A 15163-nucleotide genomic window follows, 5' to 3' on the forward strand; every position below is an offset into this window, starting at 1 on the left:
ATTTTTCAATTCACCTCATACAAGTACCATAGTACAATCTTTGTATCGTGAAAGTGCAACTTACACATGTAGGTTTTTTTGTTACATAACTTCACTCAAAAACAAAACAATGTAAAACTTTAGAGCCTACAAGTCCACTCAGTCCTACTTCTTGTTCAGCCAATTGCTCAAACACATTTGTTTACATGTGCAGGAGACAATGCTGCCTGCTTCTTGTTTACAATGTCATCTGAAAGTGAGAACAGGTGTTCGCATGGCACTGTTGTAGCTGGCATTGCAAGGTATTTACGTGCCAGATGCGCTAAAGATTCATTTGTAAGTTCAACTTCCATGATGAAGAGATTGCACTACGGTACGTGTATCAAGTGAATTGAAAAATACTATTTCTTTTGTTTTTACAGTGCAAGTATTTAGAATAAAAAGAAATACAAAGTGAGCACTGTGCATTTTGTATTCTGTGTTGAAATTGAAATCAATATGTTCGAAAATATGGTAAACATCCAAAAATATTTAAATAAATGGCATTCCATTATTCTTTAACAGCACGATTAATTATTTTAATTGCTCGACAGCCCTAGCAGACAGACATATTGTCGGTGACCAGAGAAGGTGACAGCAGATGGTGCTCAATAGCGTGCACCACGGCTCCTGGGGTTTCTAGGGCAGGACACCTGGCAGGCTGCACGTGGCTTAGTGCTGCTCTCCCCAGCAGCTCGGATCCCAGGGCAAGCCCGGGGGCACTGGGTCTCCCTGCGGGGGTGGGGGTCCTGCCTTATGCCCCGCCCCCAGAGAGGGGGACTGAGGGCCGCATCTGTGCCGCAGGCCCAGCCCCGTGTGTGTGTGTGTGGGGGGGGGGGTGGGAGGGGGCTCACGGGAGGGGCTGTACCGCCGCATCGGAGCCCCCTTCTCTGCCCACTGTGGGGGAGCCTGGGCCAGAAGGCGGGACTTTGCCCCTCTGCTTTGCACCGATTGGCCAGTTAGTCCCTCGGTAGCGCTCTACTGAAGCGCCATTGGACCTTTCCGTAACCGAGGAGTGACGATTGCTATGGCGACCGGGACGCGTCCGGCCGTCCCCACTCCTTGCCTTACCACCCCCCCTCCCCTCCAGCCGCGCGCGCTCTCCCGTGAAGCCGGGATAGAGCCAGGTGGAGAGAAGGAGCGAGCTGTTCTCGCGAGAGGTTCTCCGGGGGACCCTAGCAACGGCGAGAGCGGCGGGGAAACAAGCGACCCGGAGAGCCGGCGATGGAGGGGGCGGCGGCGGCGGCGGCGGCCGGAGCCGAGGGGCCCTTCTGCCTGCAGCGTATCCTCTCCCCGCGCCCCCTCAGCGGCTCCTGGCGGAGCCGCGCTGGGGATGGGGGGGGGCGCTCGGGGGATTTGCTGAGGGTTCACGCCGGGGGCTCCTCGTTCTGGGGGCGGGAGGTTCTGGGGGTTCACCCCGGGAGAGGGAGCCGGGGATCTTCCCTCTGGGGGGCTTCAGCCAGGGGTTTCAGCTGGGGGGAGGGGGCTCACGTTGCGGGGCGGGCTGTTGGGCTCTAGCCTCTGGGGGGTTTTGGAGCCTTTTTTTTTTTTGAGAAAAAAACAAACAGTTGGGGGGGGGGATTTGGAGTCCCGGGCAAGTTCAAGCCGTGGGGAGGGGTGGGGAGTGCTGGGGTCCCCTCGTTCTCTGCATGGGTCAGTGCCGCTCCCCGCCACCGCGGTCACCTGAGCTCTGCCCAGGATTGAGGAAGGACCTTCTCTCTGGCCCATCAGCCAGGCTGCTCAGTGGCACCTTCAATAAAGGCTTCACTCGATGCCCCTACAGTTGTATTTGCCAGGTACAGACCTGCCCAGTGGGAGCCAGGCCAAAAATCACATAATTATGGTGGGGAAAAGTTGAGATTACCAATTTATTTTACCAACACTCCCCTACTTGCTGCTGGCTAATAGTGAACTTCCCTGGGAACTGCCGGGGAAAAAACGATAAGTTAGGGCAGAATTTAATTTTTAAATTTGAACAAAGACAGCTAAGCCTCCAGGCCTCATGATTAAGAGGAATACCTTCTCAATGTGAACTGAGTGTAGCTTGATGCAGTGCCATCTTGCTGCATCTACAAACAGATGACTCCAGTGCCTCCCCTATGGAAACAGAAAAGTGAAATTGTCCTGATTCTTGTTAGTTTCACCTAGGGGTTCTGAATAGTAACAGTGGGACTGTCCAGAGTCTTGTTCATTTGGGAGTGCTGTCAAGATCCACTGTTGTTGTTTAGAATCCCTGGGTGAAACTAACAAGAACCATAACAATTTCACTTTTCCGTTGCTACTCGGGAAAGCTGTGAGCAACAACTGAAGACCTGGAGCTGTTGCCTCTTACTCCTTTTTGTACTTGTCTCCCTCTAGCAAGCGTCTGGTAAATTTTTCTAAGCCTTTTCCATAAGGCACTAAATACGTATCAGAAGGTAATCCACATTTGCTTGTTCCTCCACTTAGCAATATTCGAAACACTGACCTAGAGCGAAAGGCTCAAATTCTGTCATCTAGTGCCTGAATTATCCAATCATTCCCTAAAAATCTATTTTTAATTGAGTAGTTTATACAAGTAAAATAGGAATTTTAGATTGCAGAGCAGCAATTTAGAAGGTTTATTTCTGAGTTATGACATTTAGAAACAATCAGTTTGACTCCTTTTCAGTTTTAAAAAGAGCAAAGGCAAACTATAAATTAGTGATTGCAGGTTTTTTGTTTTGTTTTTCTGTAGTGTATATTTATTTAGAGGCTGGCACTCAGGAGATCTGAATTCTGTTCTCAACCTTGGTACTGACTGACTTGCTTTGTGACCCTATGTAAGCCACTTCTCTGCAATTCAGTTTCTGTTTCCTTAAAACAGAAATTCTTCAGTGCCCTGTGGCTGATAAGACACTACAGAAGAGTAAAAAGAAAAGGAGTACTTGTGGCACCTTAGAGACTAACCAATTTATTTGAGCATAAGCTTTCGTGAGCTACAGCTCACTTCATCGGATGCATACTGTGGAAACTGCAGAAGATCTTTTTATACCCACAAAGCATGAAAAAAATACCTCCTCCCACCCCACTCTCCTGCTGGTAATAGCTTATCTAAAGTGACCACTCTCCTTACAATGTGTATGATAATCAAGGTGGGCCATTTCCAGCACAAATCCAGGGTTTAACAAGAACGTCTGAGGGAGAGAGGGGGGTTGGAAAAAACAATAGGAAATAGGCTTGAATAGAGACTGGGAGTGGCTAAGTCATTATGCAAGGTAACCTAAGTTAATTGTATCCAATTTGCAAATGAATTCCAATTCAGCAGTCTCTCCCTGGAGTCTGGATTTGAAGTTTTTTTGTTGTAATATCGCAAACTTTCATGTCTGTAATCGTGTGACCAGAGAGATTGAAGTGTTCTCCGACTGGTTTATGAATGTTATAATTCTTGACATCCGATTTGTATCCATTTATTCTTTTACGTAGAGATTGTCCAGTTTGACCAATGTACATGGCAGAGGTGCATTGCTGGCACATGATGGCATATATCACATTGGTGGATGTGCAGGTGAACGAGCCTCTGATAGTGTGGCTGATGTTATGAGGCCCTGTGATGGTGTCCCCTGAATAGATATGTGGGCACAGTTGGCAACGGGCTTTGTTGCAAGGATAGGTTCCTGGGTTAGTGGTTCTGTTGTGTGGTATGTGGTTGCTGGTGAGTATTTGCTTCAGGTTGGGGGGCTGTCTGTAGGCAAGGACTGGCCTGTCTCCCAAGATTTGTGAGAGTGTTGGGTCATCCTTCAGGATAGGATGTGATACAACCGCATTTGCTCCAACCCCTCAGACAGAGACAAACACCTACAAGATCTCTATCAAGCATTCTTACAACTACAATACCCACCTGCGGAAGTGAAGAAACAGATTGATAGAGCCAGAAGACTTCCCAGAAGTCACCTACTACAGGACAGGCCTAACAAAGAAAATAACAAAACGCCACTAGCCGTCACCTTCAGCCCCCAACTAAAACCCCTCCAACGCATTATTAAGGATCTACAGCCTATCCTGAAGGATGACCCAACACTCTCACAAATCTTGGGAGACAGGCCAGTCCTTGCCTACAGACAGCCCCCCAACCTGAAGCAAATACTCACCAGCAACCACACACCACACAACAGAACCACTAACCCAGGAACCTATCCTTGCAACAAAGCCCGTTGCCAACTGTGGCCACATATCTATTCAGGGGACACCATCATAGGGCCTAATAACATCAGCCACACTATCAGAGGCTCGTTCACCTGCACATCCACCAATGTGATATATGCCATCATGTGTCAGCAATGCCCCTCTGCCATGTACATTGGTCAAACTGGACAGTCTCTACGTAAAAGAATAAATGGACACAAATCAGATGTCAAGAACTATAACATTCATAAACCAGTCGGAGAACACTTCAACCTCTCTGGTCACGCAATTACAGACATGAAGGTCGCTTTCTTACAACAAAAAAAACTTCAAATCCAGACTCCAGCGAGAAACTGCTGAATTGGAATTCATTTGCAAATTGGATACTATTAATTTAGGCTTAAATAGAGACTGGGAGTGGCTAAGTCATTATGCAAGGTAGCCTATTTCTCCTTGTTTTTTCCTACCCCACCCCCCAGACGTTCTGGTTAAACTTGGATTTATGCTGGAAATGGCCCACCTTGATTATCATACACATTGTAAGGAGAGTGGTCACTTTAGATAAGCTATTACCAGCAGGAGAGTGGGGTGGGAGGAGGTATTGTTTCATGGTCTCTGTGTATATAATGTCTTCTGCAGTTTCCACAGTATGCATCCGATGAAGTGAGCTGTAGCTCACGAAAGCTTATGCTCAAATAAATTGGTTAGTCTCTAAGGTGCCACAAGGACTCCTTTTCTTTTTGCAAATACAGACTAACACGGCTGTTACAGAAGAGTGTCTATATTATAAAAGACATTGAAAATAAAATTTGTAGACAATGTTTGCTCAAAAATGTAGTTGAATGAGGAATTGTCTTTAAAAGATTGTGCATCTGAAATATGATTTTTCAAAAATCATGTCAAGATTTTTAACATGAGGTTTTATTCCACATGCATAGCATCTGCAACAACACAGTAGTCTAGACCATAATGGCACATAAGGGCTATTGAGTTAGTTTAAAAAACTAACAGCAAACTCACCTTCTTGGAAGCACCTAAATCACCAAGATCATTTGCATTAGTTTGGAATGACTGGTGGATATGACATTGTGACATTTCTGTCCACATTGTAAAATATTCTACAACTGTAGAATAGAACTGTCAATATGGAGAAAAAGGAATGACGTATTGCACATATGTAAAACAGGTTGACAAAAATCTGTCTCTCATTATACAATTAAGCTTCCAGTGAGAGAAATGTTTTTAGCCAAATTGCTGGATACACAATATTGTATTTAAATTGTACCTTATAAACATTCAAACCTCTTCTACTACAGTATGACAGTACCAAAAGGCTACTTAATTAATTGCAGTGACATTATCCTGTCTTTTATTATTAGATATTTTATAAAATGATACTTAGTACATTTTTCAGCTTCTGCGTACTTTGCAAACTTTAAATAAAGTACCATTCAGTTATGGTGCTAATTAATTAATGGTTTCATAATCATAATTGTTATATACCCAACAAGGTAGGTAATTTATCATCCCCATTCAATGGATAAAGGACTTTAAGGACCAGACATTTAATCTGATTTGCGCAAGGCCCCACAACACCATAGTAGCAGGGCCAGGACTAGAACTCAAAACATTTCTAAGTCCCAGATGACTAGATCATACATACCTCAAATGTTTTTTATTATACCATTTGATATAATTAAAGCAGTTGCAGTTACACTGTGATTTCTATTATAAACTTTTGTTCATGCACCTGTGTAGGTTTCTGAAAAGTCCTTTGTGGCTGAAACTATTCTCAGCTCTGTTGTTTTTGCTTTGTTTTTTAAAACTGGAACAAAATCCCTTCATGATCTTTTGTTACTGGAGAGAGGGGAGAAAAGTGTTCTCAGCATATTAAGACTTCTTTGGCTTACCAATAGCTCAAAAGCATTTGTGGGGCAAGCCTTCTAAACCTCACATGTAAATTACTACATACTTTGCGGTGTGTATAACTGAGGCAAATTTAAAAATTAATGCTATAAGAAATTTAAAATAACCCCTCTTCTTAAATGCTTATTTTAAATCAGCAAAAGATTTTTGTAGCTTCAGCTAACGAAGCCTTATCCTTTAGCAATAACATAGTTAACTTTTTCCTTTGCTTGCCTCTCTCTCTAAATATATAGACAAAATATAATATAGCCAAGGGCAATTTTCCAAATAAACCATGGATTTTAGGAGACACTAGCAGGTATACAAATATCTGATTCAGGCACATAATCACAGAGTAGGTATAAATACAGAAGTGGAACACATACATTGGCCCCTCCTTTATAAAAAAGTTGGGCCTTAGTATCCATGCTGTGCAAATAGGACCTCACTTTTTAAAGTCTCATTCACAAGATATCTGCCCCAGACATAAAGTAGCATCATGGTCACTTTAGGTACATTGAAAGAATGAAGACTGAATTAATCATAGAGTGTTTAGCTTTTAAAAAAATGATTCTTAGACTACTTACCAAACTCAATCAACCAAAACTCCTGACCTCCAAAATCCATTCTTCTGCCACTAGACTTCCTCTGCTTTTACTATTCCCTACCAATCTCCAGAGCCATTTAAAAAAACAAACAAACAGTGGTTTCCCTGTTGTGCATTTTGCTCCCAGTTCTTGTTCAATAGGTCAGAAGTAACTCTTCTCCTTCCCTGTCTCATCTTGTAAACACTAGAGCAGCTGCAGCCACTTAGCTCTTTCTGCCCCTCTAGCATACAGTTAGTGGTCCCTGGACCACTTTGCTGCCTGCTTCTCCCCTGCCCCCCTCCAGTTAAAGGCTCAGCGAATCCAGGCACCACTAGTAGTTTCTTAAGAGCATAAAAAGAACAGAAGTAGCTGATGATGTAAGGCCTCCAGTATTTGCCTTTGGGAGTGGGGAGCTGAGACTCAGGAGCCAGACAGCTGCTAAAGTCTTGGAAGGGTAGTGAGGGCTTCAGTTCTTCAGGAGGAGCTCTTCAAAGTCCTCTGCAAAGTGCAACTGTTCTCAGCTATGTTCTCCCTGCCCAACTCAATGGACCACTTTGCCAGAAGGAGATTGTAAAGTATTCATTGAAACACATACCTCTCAATCCTCCCATTAAAATCAGTTAATCCATTTTTTCCCTCATGTAGCTAAAGGAGATGTAGGACTGTTAAACCAACATAACAGAAGCTTCAATGCTCAATTTACTGTTATTTTCCCCCAAAGCGTGGATCCACAGATGTGCATTTGCCACGTCTGATCTCTAAACCTGATAAAAAATGGTTAGTTTTCTAAAAGGATGAAATTCACCCAGAGGCATAAGGACAATGAAAGTCTCCTGGTACAATATAGCCACTGTAACTGTGTACCTGAGAGTAGAGTTTGGCTTATTGTTTATACGAAGCACAGCAACTGGTATCTAGCTATAGCAGAGCAAATAGGTGGTATTTTAGTGCTGTGCAGTCCTGCAATGAAAAGTTTGAGTGCTAAATTCTGTTCTTGAATGCAGAGACATGCCTTTCACTGGGCATCCAAGAGCCAAAATTAGCCCTAAATATGTGAAATTTGGCCTTACGTAGAACAGGGGAGAGGCTGATAAGGACTGATTTATGAATAACTGTGTTTTTTTTAATGGTCATATACAATTGTTTTCTCATTGGAAAGCACCAAATACGTCAGCTGGTTTAGACTTGACAAAACATACAGAAGTTACCATTACAGAAGACTCAGAAGATGATTATCAATATGAAGAGGTAATTTACTTAATAATATTGCCAATAATAATAATACCTTTTTCTTTTATAGTACCTTTCAAAAGTAGATCTCAAAACTTAGGAGATAGTCTTAAGAAAGATCTGTATTGTAGTAACCATCTCTTTTTATTTAAATGCACCATACTGTATCTTAGCACCAAAGAAGTAAATCCTCTTTTATGAAGCATACTTTAAAATATGCTTGATATTAAGCATATATTTTCATTTAATAAAAAGAACTAGTAACATTTCATTTATTATGTCTTATTTCCATTTAAATAATTTTTAAAAGGTAACAGTAACTCAGTTTAGCTGATTTCAGCTTATTCATAGTGAGCTAATTTCAGCTTACTCATTATTTAAATATGTTTTTATTATCATATAATATATCTTTGCTTTCTTGGATATTGTTTTCAGTATATTAATGTCTTGGTCTTTGATATAAACAAAATCCTCTAACTCAAGCCTGTGCTCGATCTCTTTCTGAATAGCAGCTGTGTGAAGAACTGTAAACCCCACACTGGTGAACAAAGTGTGAGTAGGAGCTGGAGAGCACTAGGAGGGTGTGTCAGGATTGATTTGTTATCAGACCCAGCTGAGGAGGAGCTGTGTCTTCTCATAAAGCAGGGAAGTGGAAACTACAAGAGGGGGTGCATGGGTGAGGGTTAGAGTAGAGGGTAAAGGAATCATAGGGTGGCTGTAGGAGAGGAACTAATTTTGTGCTTAGGATAGGAGAAGTAGTGTGGGTGTTCTATACCAGGATGCTGGGGAGAACCTTGTGGGATTAAAAGATGAAGTCTGGAGGGACAGAAGCTGCTTTATTGAGGTTTGGTTTCTCGGGGATTTTCTGTGCTTTGTTGGTGAAGGCTGAGGGAGACCTGGGAATTTCTTTCTCTGAGAGAAGTAGGACTGTAAAGGAATCTAGTTTGAGCAGAAAATACTATGGTGGTAATTAAAATGTGTGGGATACTGCTCATGTGAGACAGTGATACCTCTGAAAGGGTGAGACTTCTAAGGGACCTGCCTGGAGGACCAAGTTGTGAGGAGATGACGCCACTGTAGGACTGAAGCAGTGGTTAAAAGTGCTACTGAGGAGAGACTTTTATCCTGGGCTGTGCCAGCAGTGAGTCTATTCTTCCCCCCCCAGAATCTACACTGTCAGACAGCAGGCTCTCACCCTAAGCCAGGTGAAATCCATGAGAATCTTTCCACTGAGCCTTGGATCAAGTGCCAAGAGATCAGGGTTGAAAGTCTATCCCCAAAGAAGTCAATGGAGTTTTGTCACTGATTTACATAGGGCAAGGATATCACTGAGTGTGTGATACCTCCTTTTTTTTTTTTTTTTTAAATTGTATGCTTCAGTACCAAGTAGAACAATAATCAGTTGTGTAATTATAACACCAAGCTCCTAATATGGCTACTAGCATAAGACTTTTTATTTTTAACTGTGTGCTGTTGGGACTTAATTATCTTCTGGAAGAAAGTACAATCCATTTAAAATATTCATTGATCTGACTTCATTTATATTTGGGTTTAGGTTCCAGCAGATGATGATATTAGTCTCCTGGAAGGTGATGAAGATCTGGTAAAGGCTTTACAGACAATACAGGAGCAGGCTGAAGATGCACAAATTATAGTAAGAGTTTTCAAAATACTGTTAAGAATCCATCAGTAATAAAACTGATTTCTATCGGCTTAAAGTTTAGACATTGAACACGCTTAATTATTGAATATAAGTATAGATAGAGCATTTTATATTTCTTATGGCATAAATCTCTAGAAACATTTTATATATGATGTCACTGTGAGAACAATGCTTAAATGAATTCATTTCCATCCACCCTGATACTCCTCTATTCACTGTTTGCTTGTCTTGTTGTATATTTCATGCATTGCTCAATATTTTAAGGAAAATAGTAGACTTAATTCACTAAAATGTGGTCTAAGTATCCTTTTCTCTAAATGGAATGAGCTAAATAAAATATTTAGGCCCTGATTAAACCAAGCCCTTTACCCATATGTTTAAGTTCCATTGAAGCATGTGCTTTAATCACTATGTAACATGCGCTTAAATGCTTTGCTGAATAGGAATAGAATTACTCACATGCTTGTAATTAAAAAAACAAAAGTATATACCTAGTTGCTTGGCCGAATGAGAGCTGTGGTCAAATTATCACTCATTTAACAACTAGTATTTTAGATACTTTTACCTTTTAGAATTTGATTTTTTTTTTTAAACCGCAATAGACTACCACGTAGTGGTGTGGTGGGATTGTAAGTGTTATGTTCACAGCATACACCCACAAGTTAATTTTAAAAACCTAAATACTCTTGTTGGAAGGCTGTAATGTGACACTATTTTTTTTTCTTAGAATTCAAAATAACACCAAGAACCCCAAAATGCTGAGACACAAAGCAGGGGGCTCACTAAAAGAGAAGCCCACCTCATCCCTCCCTACTGTAGGCTGGCTCTTAGCGTTCTGCGGAAAAGGACCTAGGGGTGACAGTGGACGAGAAGCTGGATATGAGTCAGCAGTGTGCCCTTGTTCCCAAGAAGGCCAATGGCATTTTGGGATGTATAAGTAGGGGCATAAAGAGCAGATCGAGGGACGTGATCGTCCCCCTCTATTTGACATTGGTGAGGCCTCATCTGGAGTATTGTGTCCAGTTTTGGGCCCCACACTACAAGAAGGATGTGGATAAATTGGAAAGAGTCCAGCGAAGGGCAACAAAAATGATTAGGGATCTGGAACACATGACTTATGAGGAGAGGCTGAGGGAACTGGGATTGTTTAGTCTGCAGAAGAGAAGAATGAGGGAGGATTTGATAGCTGCTTTCAACTACCTGAGAGGTGGTTCCAGAGAGCATGGTTCTAGACTATTCTCAGTGGTGGAAGAGGACAAGACAAGGAGTAATGGTCTCAAGTTGCAGTGGGGGAGGTTCAGGTTGGATATTAGGAAAAACTTTTTCACTAGGAGGGTGGTGAAACACTGGAATGCGTTACTTAGGGAGGTGGTGGAATCTCCTTCCTTAAAAGTTTTTAAGGTCAGGCTTGACAAAGCCCTGGCTGGCATGATTTAACTGGGGATGGGTCCTGCTTTTGAGCAGGGGGTTGGACTAGATGACCTCCTGAGGTCCCTTCCAACCCTGATATTCTATGATTCTATGAAAACTTATCCTGCTGCTAGGGCCAGATCATGTGTTTCCCTACAGAGCCAGCCAGCTACCCACCTTTAGGCGGGACTAAGAAAACCCCTGAGAATTTGAATTGATCACAACTTGAACATAGTGGGGTGTGGTTCGGTGTTACTTTTTTTTAAGTATGTCAGAGTGAGTTCAGATGCTATTTCCAGTTGCAGAAAAATTACTTGGTTTGGCTTACTATAATCCCATAGTAAGGTATCTTTCCTTTCCATTATACCATCAACTTTTTATATTTTCTTCCTTTATGCAGTGAGAGATTGTCAATCTTTGTTCTGCAAAGGCAAATGAATATAACTTTTTTTTTTTTTAAATGAAAGTGACTAGTTCTCAGTGACAACTGAGGGAAGATATACTTCATCGTGTGCTTGTGTGTGTAAGTAAACTCATCAGTTCTGTGGTCAATATTAAACCTTGGATGGAAGAAATCTGAAAATAAGAGGTACATCTGAAAGCAGATTCAAATATTTCCAATTCTTAAAAAAAAGTTTTAAACTGAAATTCTTCAGAAATCTGCTGTAGTTACCATCTGACTATGTACCTTGACACTTAAAAATAATAGTAAAAAAACCACCCCAGAACAACTGAGAATCTTACTAGTCTAATCTTTTGACAGAGTACAACTGCCTGATCTTTCAGCTGTGTGATAAGTCTTTATTGAATTGTAAGACTGCTACACAGAAACACTTGATATATGGTACACTTGAGGGTGTGTGTGTGCTGAAGCTTCCTGCAGCATTGATAGCAAAACGCACCACGTGCATAGTTAGCCTCAAGTTCAATATGATTTCTTGTGTTCAAGCTAAAAGGTTTCTCTTTGCTTCTGGACTTGGTATTGAGATATTTAATACAATTTTCCCTGTAAATCATAGTTTTTTGGCAACAGTATGTCAATCATTTTCATTAGATGGTAGGATCTGTAGTGCAAAACAAACTTACTTTTAATCACACTTGTTGTTTGCCTTAATGCTTTCATAATGTTTGCTGCATATTTTATGAGGAGTATCTGCTAGGTTGTTCAGTGCTCATTTACTAGATAACCCAGGTGTTGAAGCAAGTGGTTTTGATTACTCGGCAAGTACTAGTCTTCTCTCCGATTGCCTACTGAATCAATATCCCCACGCTGTGCTAAAAAACGCATCTTTATCTGAAGCAAAATGAAGCAATGAATATTTGTAGCCATGAGATTCCCTGGCACGTTTTACAAGTGGTAGTTCCTCTGTCTTGGCTAAATTCCACCATAAACTAATGTCCTGGCACACCTCCACTTCCCCTGTAACTTCAGTTCAATTGTTGTATATTTTACACCCGGTTCCATAATAAAAGAATTTCATCCACTATTTAAATGCAGACTTTAAGGAAATGCAGTATTTATGCAATTGTGGTGCATAGATCAAGTAGGTATCCAAAAGTATAGTAAGCATTACACAGCCCACACCCTGAATTTAGAAATCATGGTTATTTAGAGTTGGTGTCCATGGCTTTCATTTTCTCTAAGAAGATCAAACATAGGCTGTAAAACTCAAGAAGAGAAGAAATTGTCTTTAATTTGAATAACTCGCACTTTCAGTAAACCAAGACTACTATGTGCCAAACAGCTAGGATGTGTTAGCATCCCCCATCTTGGGGGGGGGGGGGGAAGGAAAATACTAGGGCTGTGATTAAACGTGTGTTCCTGCAAGAGATAAGGGGCAGATTGTCCGCTTTTTGAGATTTCTGCTTGAGTACACTGGAAATAGGGGCCAATTAGGGAACTAGGTGTGTCTCCTGGATCCTAAACTGCACAGTTCCAGTGCAAGCTAGAGCTGCATGGAGCAGCTCAACTTACACCATTGGTGTAAGCTCTCGGGACCTGTTGCCAACAGAAGATAGAGCAGAGCTCCACTATGCCCTATCATGCTGCTTCACCCCTATTTTGGGAGTGGTTTGGTGGTTTACATGCAGAGCTCCCCTGCCCAAGGGGGATTCCTTAGCTGCCATCCTTGTTTCAGTACTAATTTGTCCTGTTTGTTACACCTCATTACATTGGCTGTTGTCCTTGCCTTGAACAGTGTCTTGGACAGTATAAAGTAATGTGGTGGGTGATCCCAGAATGTAATGGCTGTCAAAAGTAACTGTAGCTTTTTCCATATGGAAAAAGGAATCTTCAGCACTTTCTTGTTTTTCTTCCTTCCTTGCTTCCAGCTGAATAAGTTTAGAAGGAATCTCTTCTAATGCATTTTCTTGACAGTCTCTGTTCTACCACCTCCCATCTTGTTTGGAGTCTCTTTTAGCATTTCTTGGACAGAAAATTCCTGAGTACCAGCAGATCCTGACAGACCCTAGGTGTGAAGAAGTCAGAATGGTTTTTATTGGGCAAGGCTTTCTGTAAATCGACTCCACTCTTCATCGCTATAGTGGATAGGATGAAGGGTCACCCAGTGTCCTCACTTTTTCACTAGGAGGGTGGTGAAACACTGGAATGCATTACCTACGGAGGTGGTGGAATCTCCTTAGAATCATAGAATATCAGGGTTGGAAGGCGCCTCAGGAGGTCATCTAGTCCAACCCCTTCTGCTCAAAGCCGGACCAATCCCCAGTTTTTGCCCCAGATCCCTAAATGGCCCCCTCAAGGATTGAACTTGTAACCCTGGGTTTAGCAGGCCAATGCTCAAACCACTGAGCTATCCTTCCCCCCGCTGCCCCCCCCCCCCAGTTCCTTAGAAGCTTTTAAGGTCAGGCTTGACAAAGCCCTGGCTGGGATGACTTAGTTGGGGATTAGTCCTGCTTTGAGCAGGGGGTTGGACTGGATGACCTTCTGAGGTCCCTTCCAACCCTAATATTCTATGATTTCCAATTGGATCACCTCATGCATAAGGACCTGGTGCGGGTTCCGCCACCACCGATTTTTCAGATGCCACTTGACAAGAGTGCAGGCATCTTCAGCGGCCTTCCTGGCGCACATCCCTATCCAGGACATCTGTAAAGCCGCAACGTGGTCCTCTGTGCACATGTTTACCTCTCATTATGCCATCACTCAGCAGGCCAGGGACTATGCTGGGTTCGGCAGAGCTGTGTTGCAATCCACATATCCGTGAACTCCTACCCACTTCCAGGGCTACTGGAGTCACCTAGTATGGAATGGATATGAGCAAGTAACCAAAGAAGAAAAGACAGTTACCTTTTTCTGTAACTGGTGTTCGTCAATGTGTTGCTCATGTCCATTCCATGACCTGCCCTCCTTCCCCAGGGTCAGAGGTTCTGGCAAGAAGGAACTGAGGATGGGGGGGAGCTGGCAGTATCCCTTATACAGCGCCATGAGGGTGCCACTCCCAAGGGTGCCAGAGCTGGTCCCCTACAGATACTGCAGAGGGGAAAAACTTAAGGTACGGGTGCATGTGTTGAGCGCACATGCCTAATATGGAATGGACGTGAGCAACACATATCAAAGAACTCCAGTTACAGGAAAAGGTAACTGTCTTTTCACAATGAACCCCCACTCACTAGTCTGAGATGAATGCTAATGAAAGATTGTGGAATCTTTGAAGATGAAAACTTCAGGCGTTAGCTTGTTAATGAACTTTTGAAACTATATTTGGGTACTGATGACCCTCTAAGTATTCTGTCAGTTTGTATGGAAAAACTGCCAGTGGGCTTGATCCTGTGAGAAGGGGTCTCCACGGAAGTGGGTGAAAATGCTGCGGGAAGAACTTGGAGTAAGCTTTCTTGTAGGAGATGAGAAAATGTCTTATTTTAGTATCCCAAAACAAAATATGCCACTGCACATGTGCCCAATCTGTCCCCTGTAAATTTCTTTGCCTCTCTGCAGAAAAATGACTTTCTGACAGGGAAGCAAAGAGAAGCCCCAAGAGTGGTCATGCAGCCTTCCCCAACGTTATGTTGTGGGGCCCCAGGGCAGCTAGCGAAGAGGTAAATCACTGTGGGGTAGGAGGTGGGCCTGGGGAAGACCCAGCAGGTGCCTCCTACCCTGTACTAGGCCCAGCTGCTAGTCCCAGCTGGGCTGGGGAGGACAAGACTTGCTTTTCCCCTGCACAGCATCAGGGCCAGGCCAGGCCCAACC

The 15163-nt window shown here is 42.7% G+C and overlaps 1 protein-coding gene across 6 annotated transcripts in view; it reads left to right on the forward strand.

Moving 5' to 3' along the window:
• Positions 1-1108: 1108 nt before the first annotated feature.
• The window catches only part of SPAG16 (sperm associated antigen 16), a gene marked incomplete at its 5' end in the record, with an annotated part of 730962 nt that continues 716907 nt past the window's right edge, over positions 1109-15163 (forward strand). For 5 of the 6 annotated variants that reach the window (XM_084643189.1, XM_084643190.1, XM_084643193.1 and 2 more), the window contains 2 exons: positions 7758-7901; positions 9439-9537. In XM_084643189.1, coding sequence (XP_084499315.1) covers positions 7758-7901; positions 9439-9537 — 243 coding nt within the window. Of the gene's footprint in view, positions 1301-7757; positions 7902-9438; positions 9538-15163 lie in introns of those variants that run through there. The other variant, XM_084643191.1, reaches the window with a different exon arrangement.

This window comes from Lepidochelys olivacea, assembly GCF_965140295.1.
Source record: "Lepidochelys olivacea isolate rLepOli2 genome assembly, chromosome: 11".
NCBI classification, from domain to species: Eukaryota; Metazoa; Chordata; order Testudines; family Cheloniidae; genus Lepidochelys; species Lepidochelys olivacea.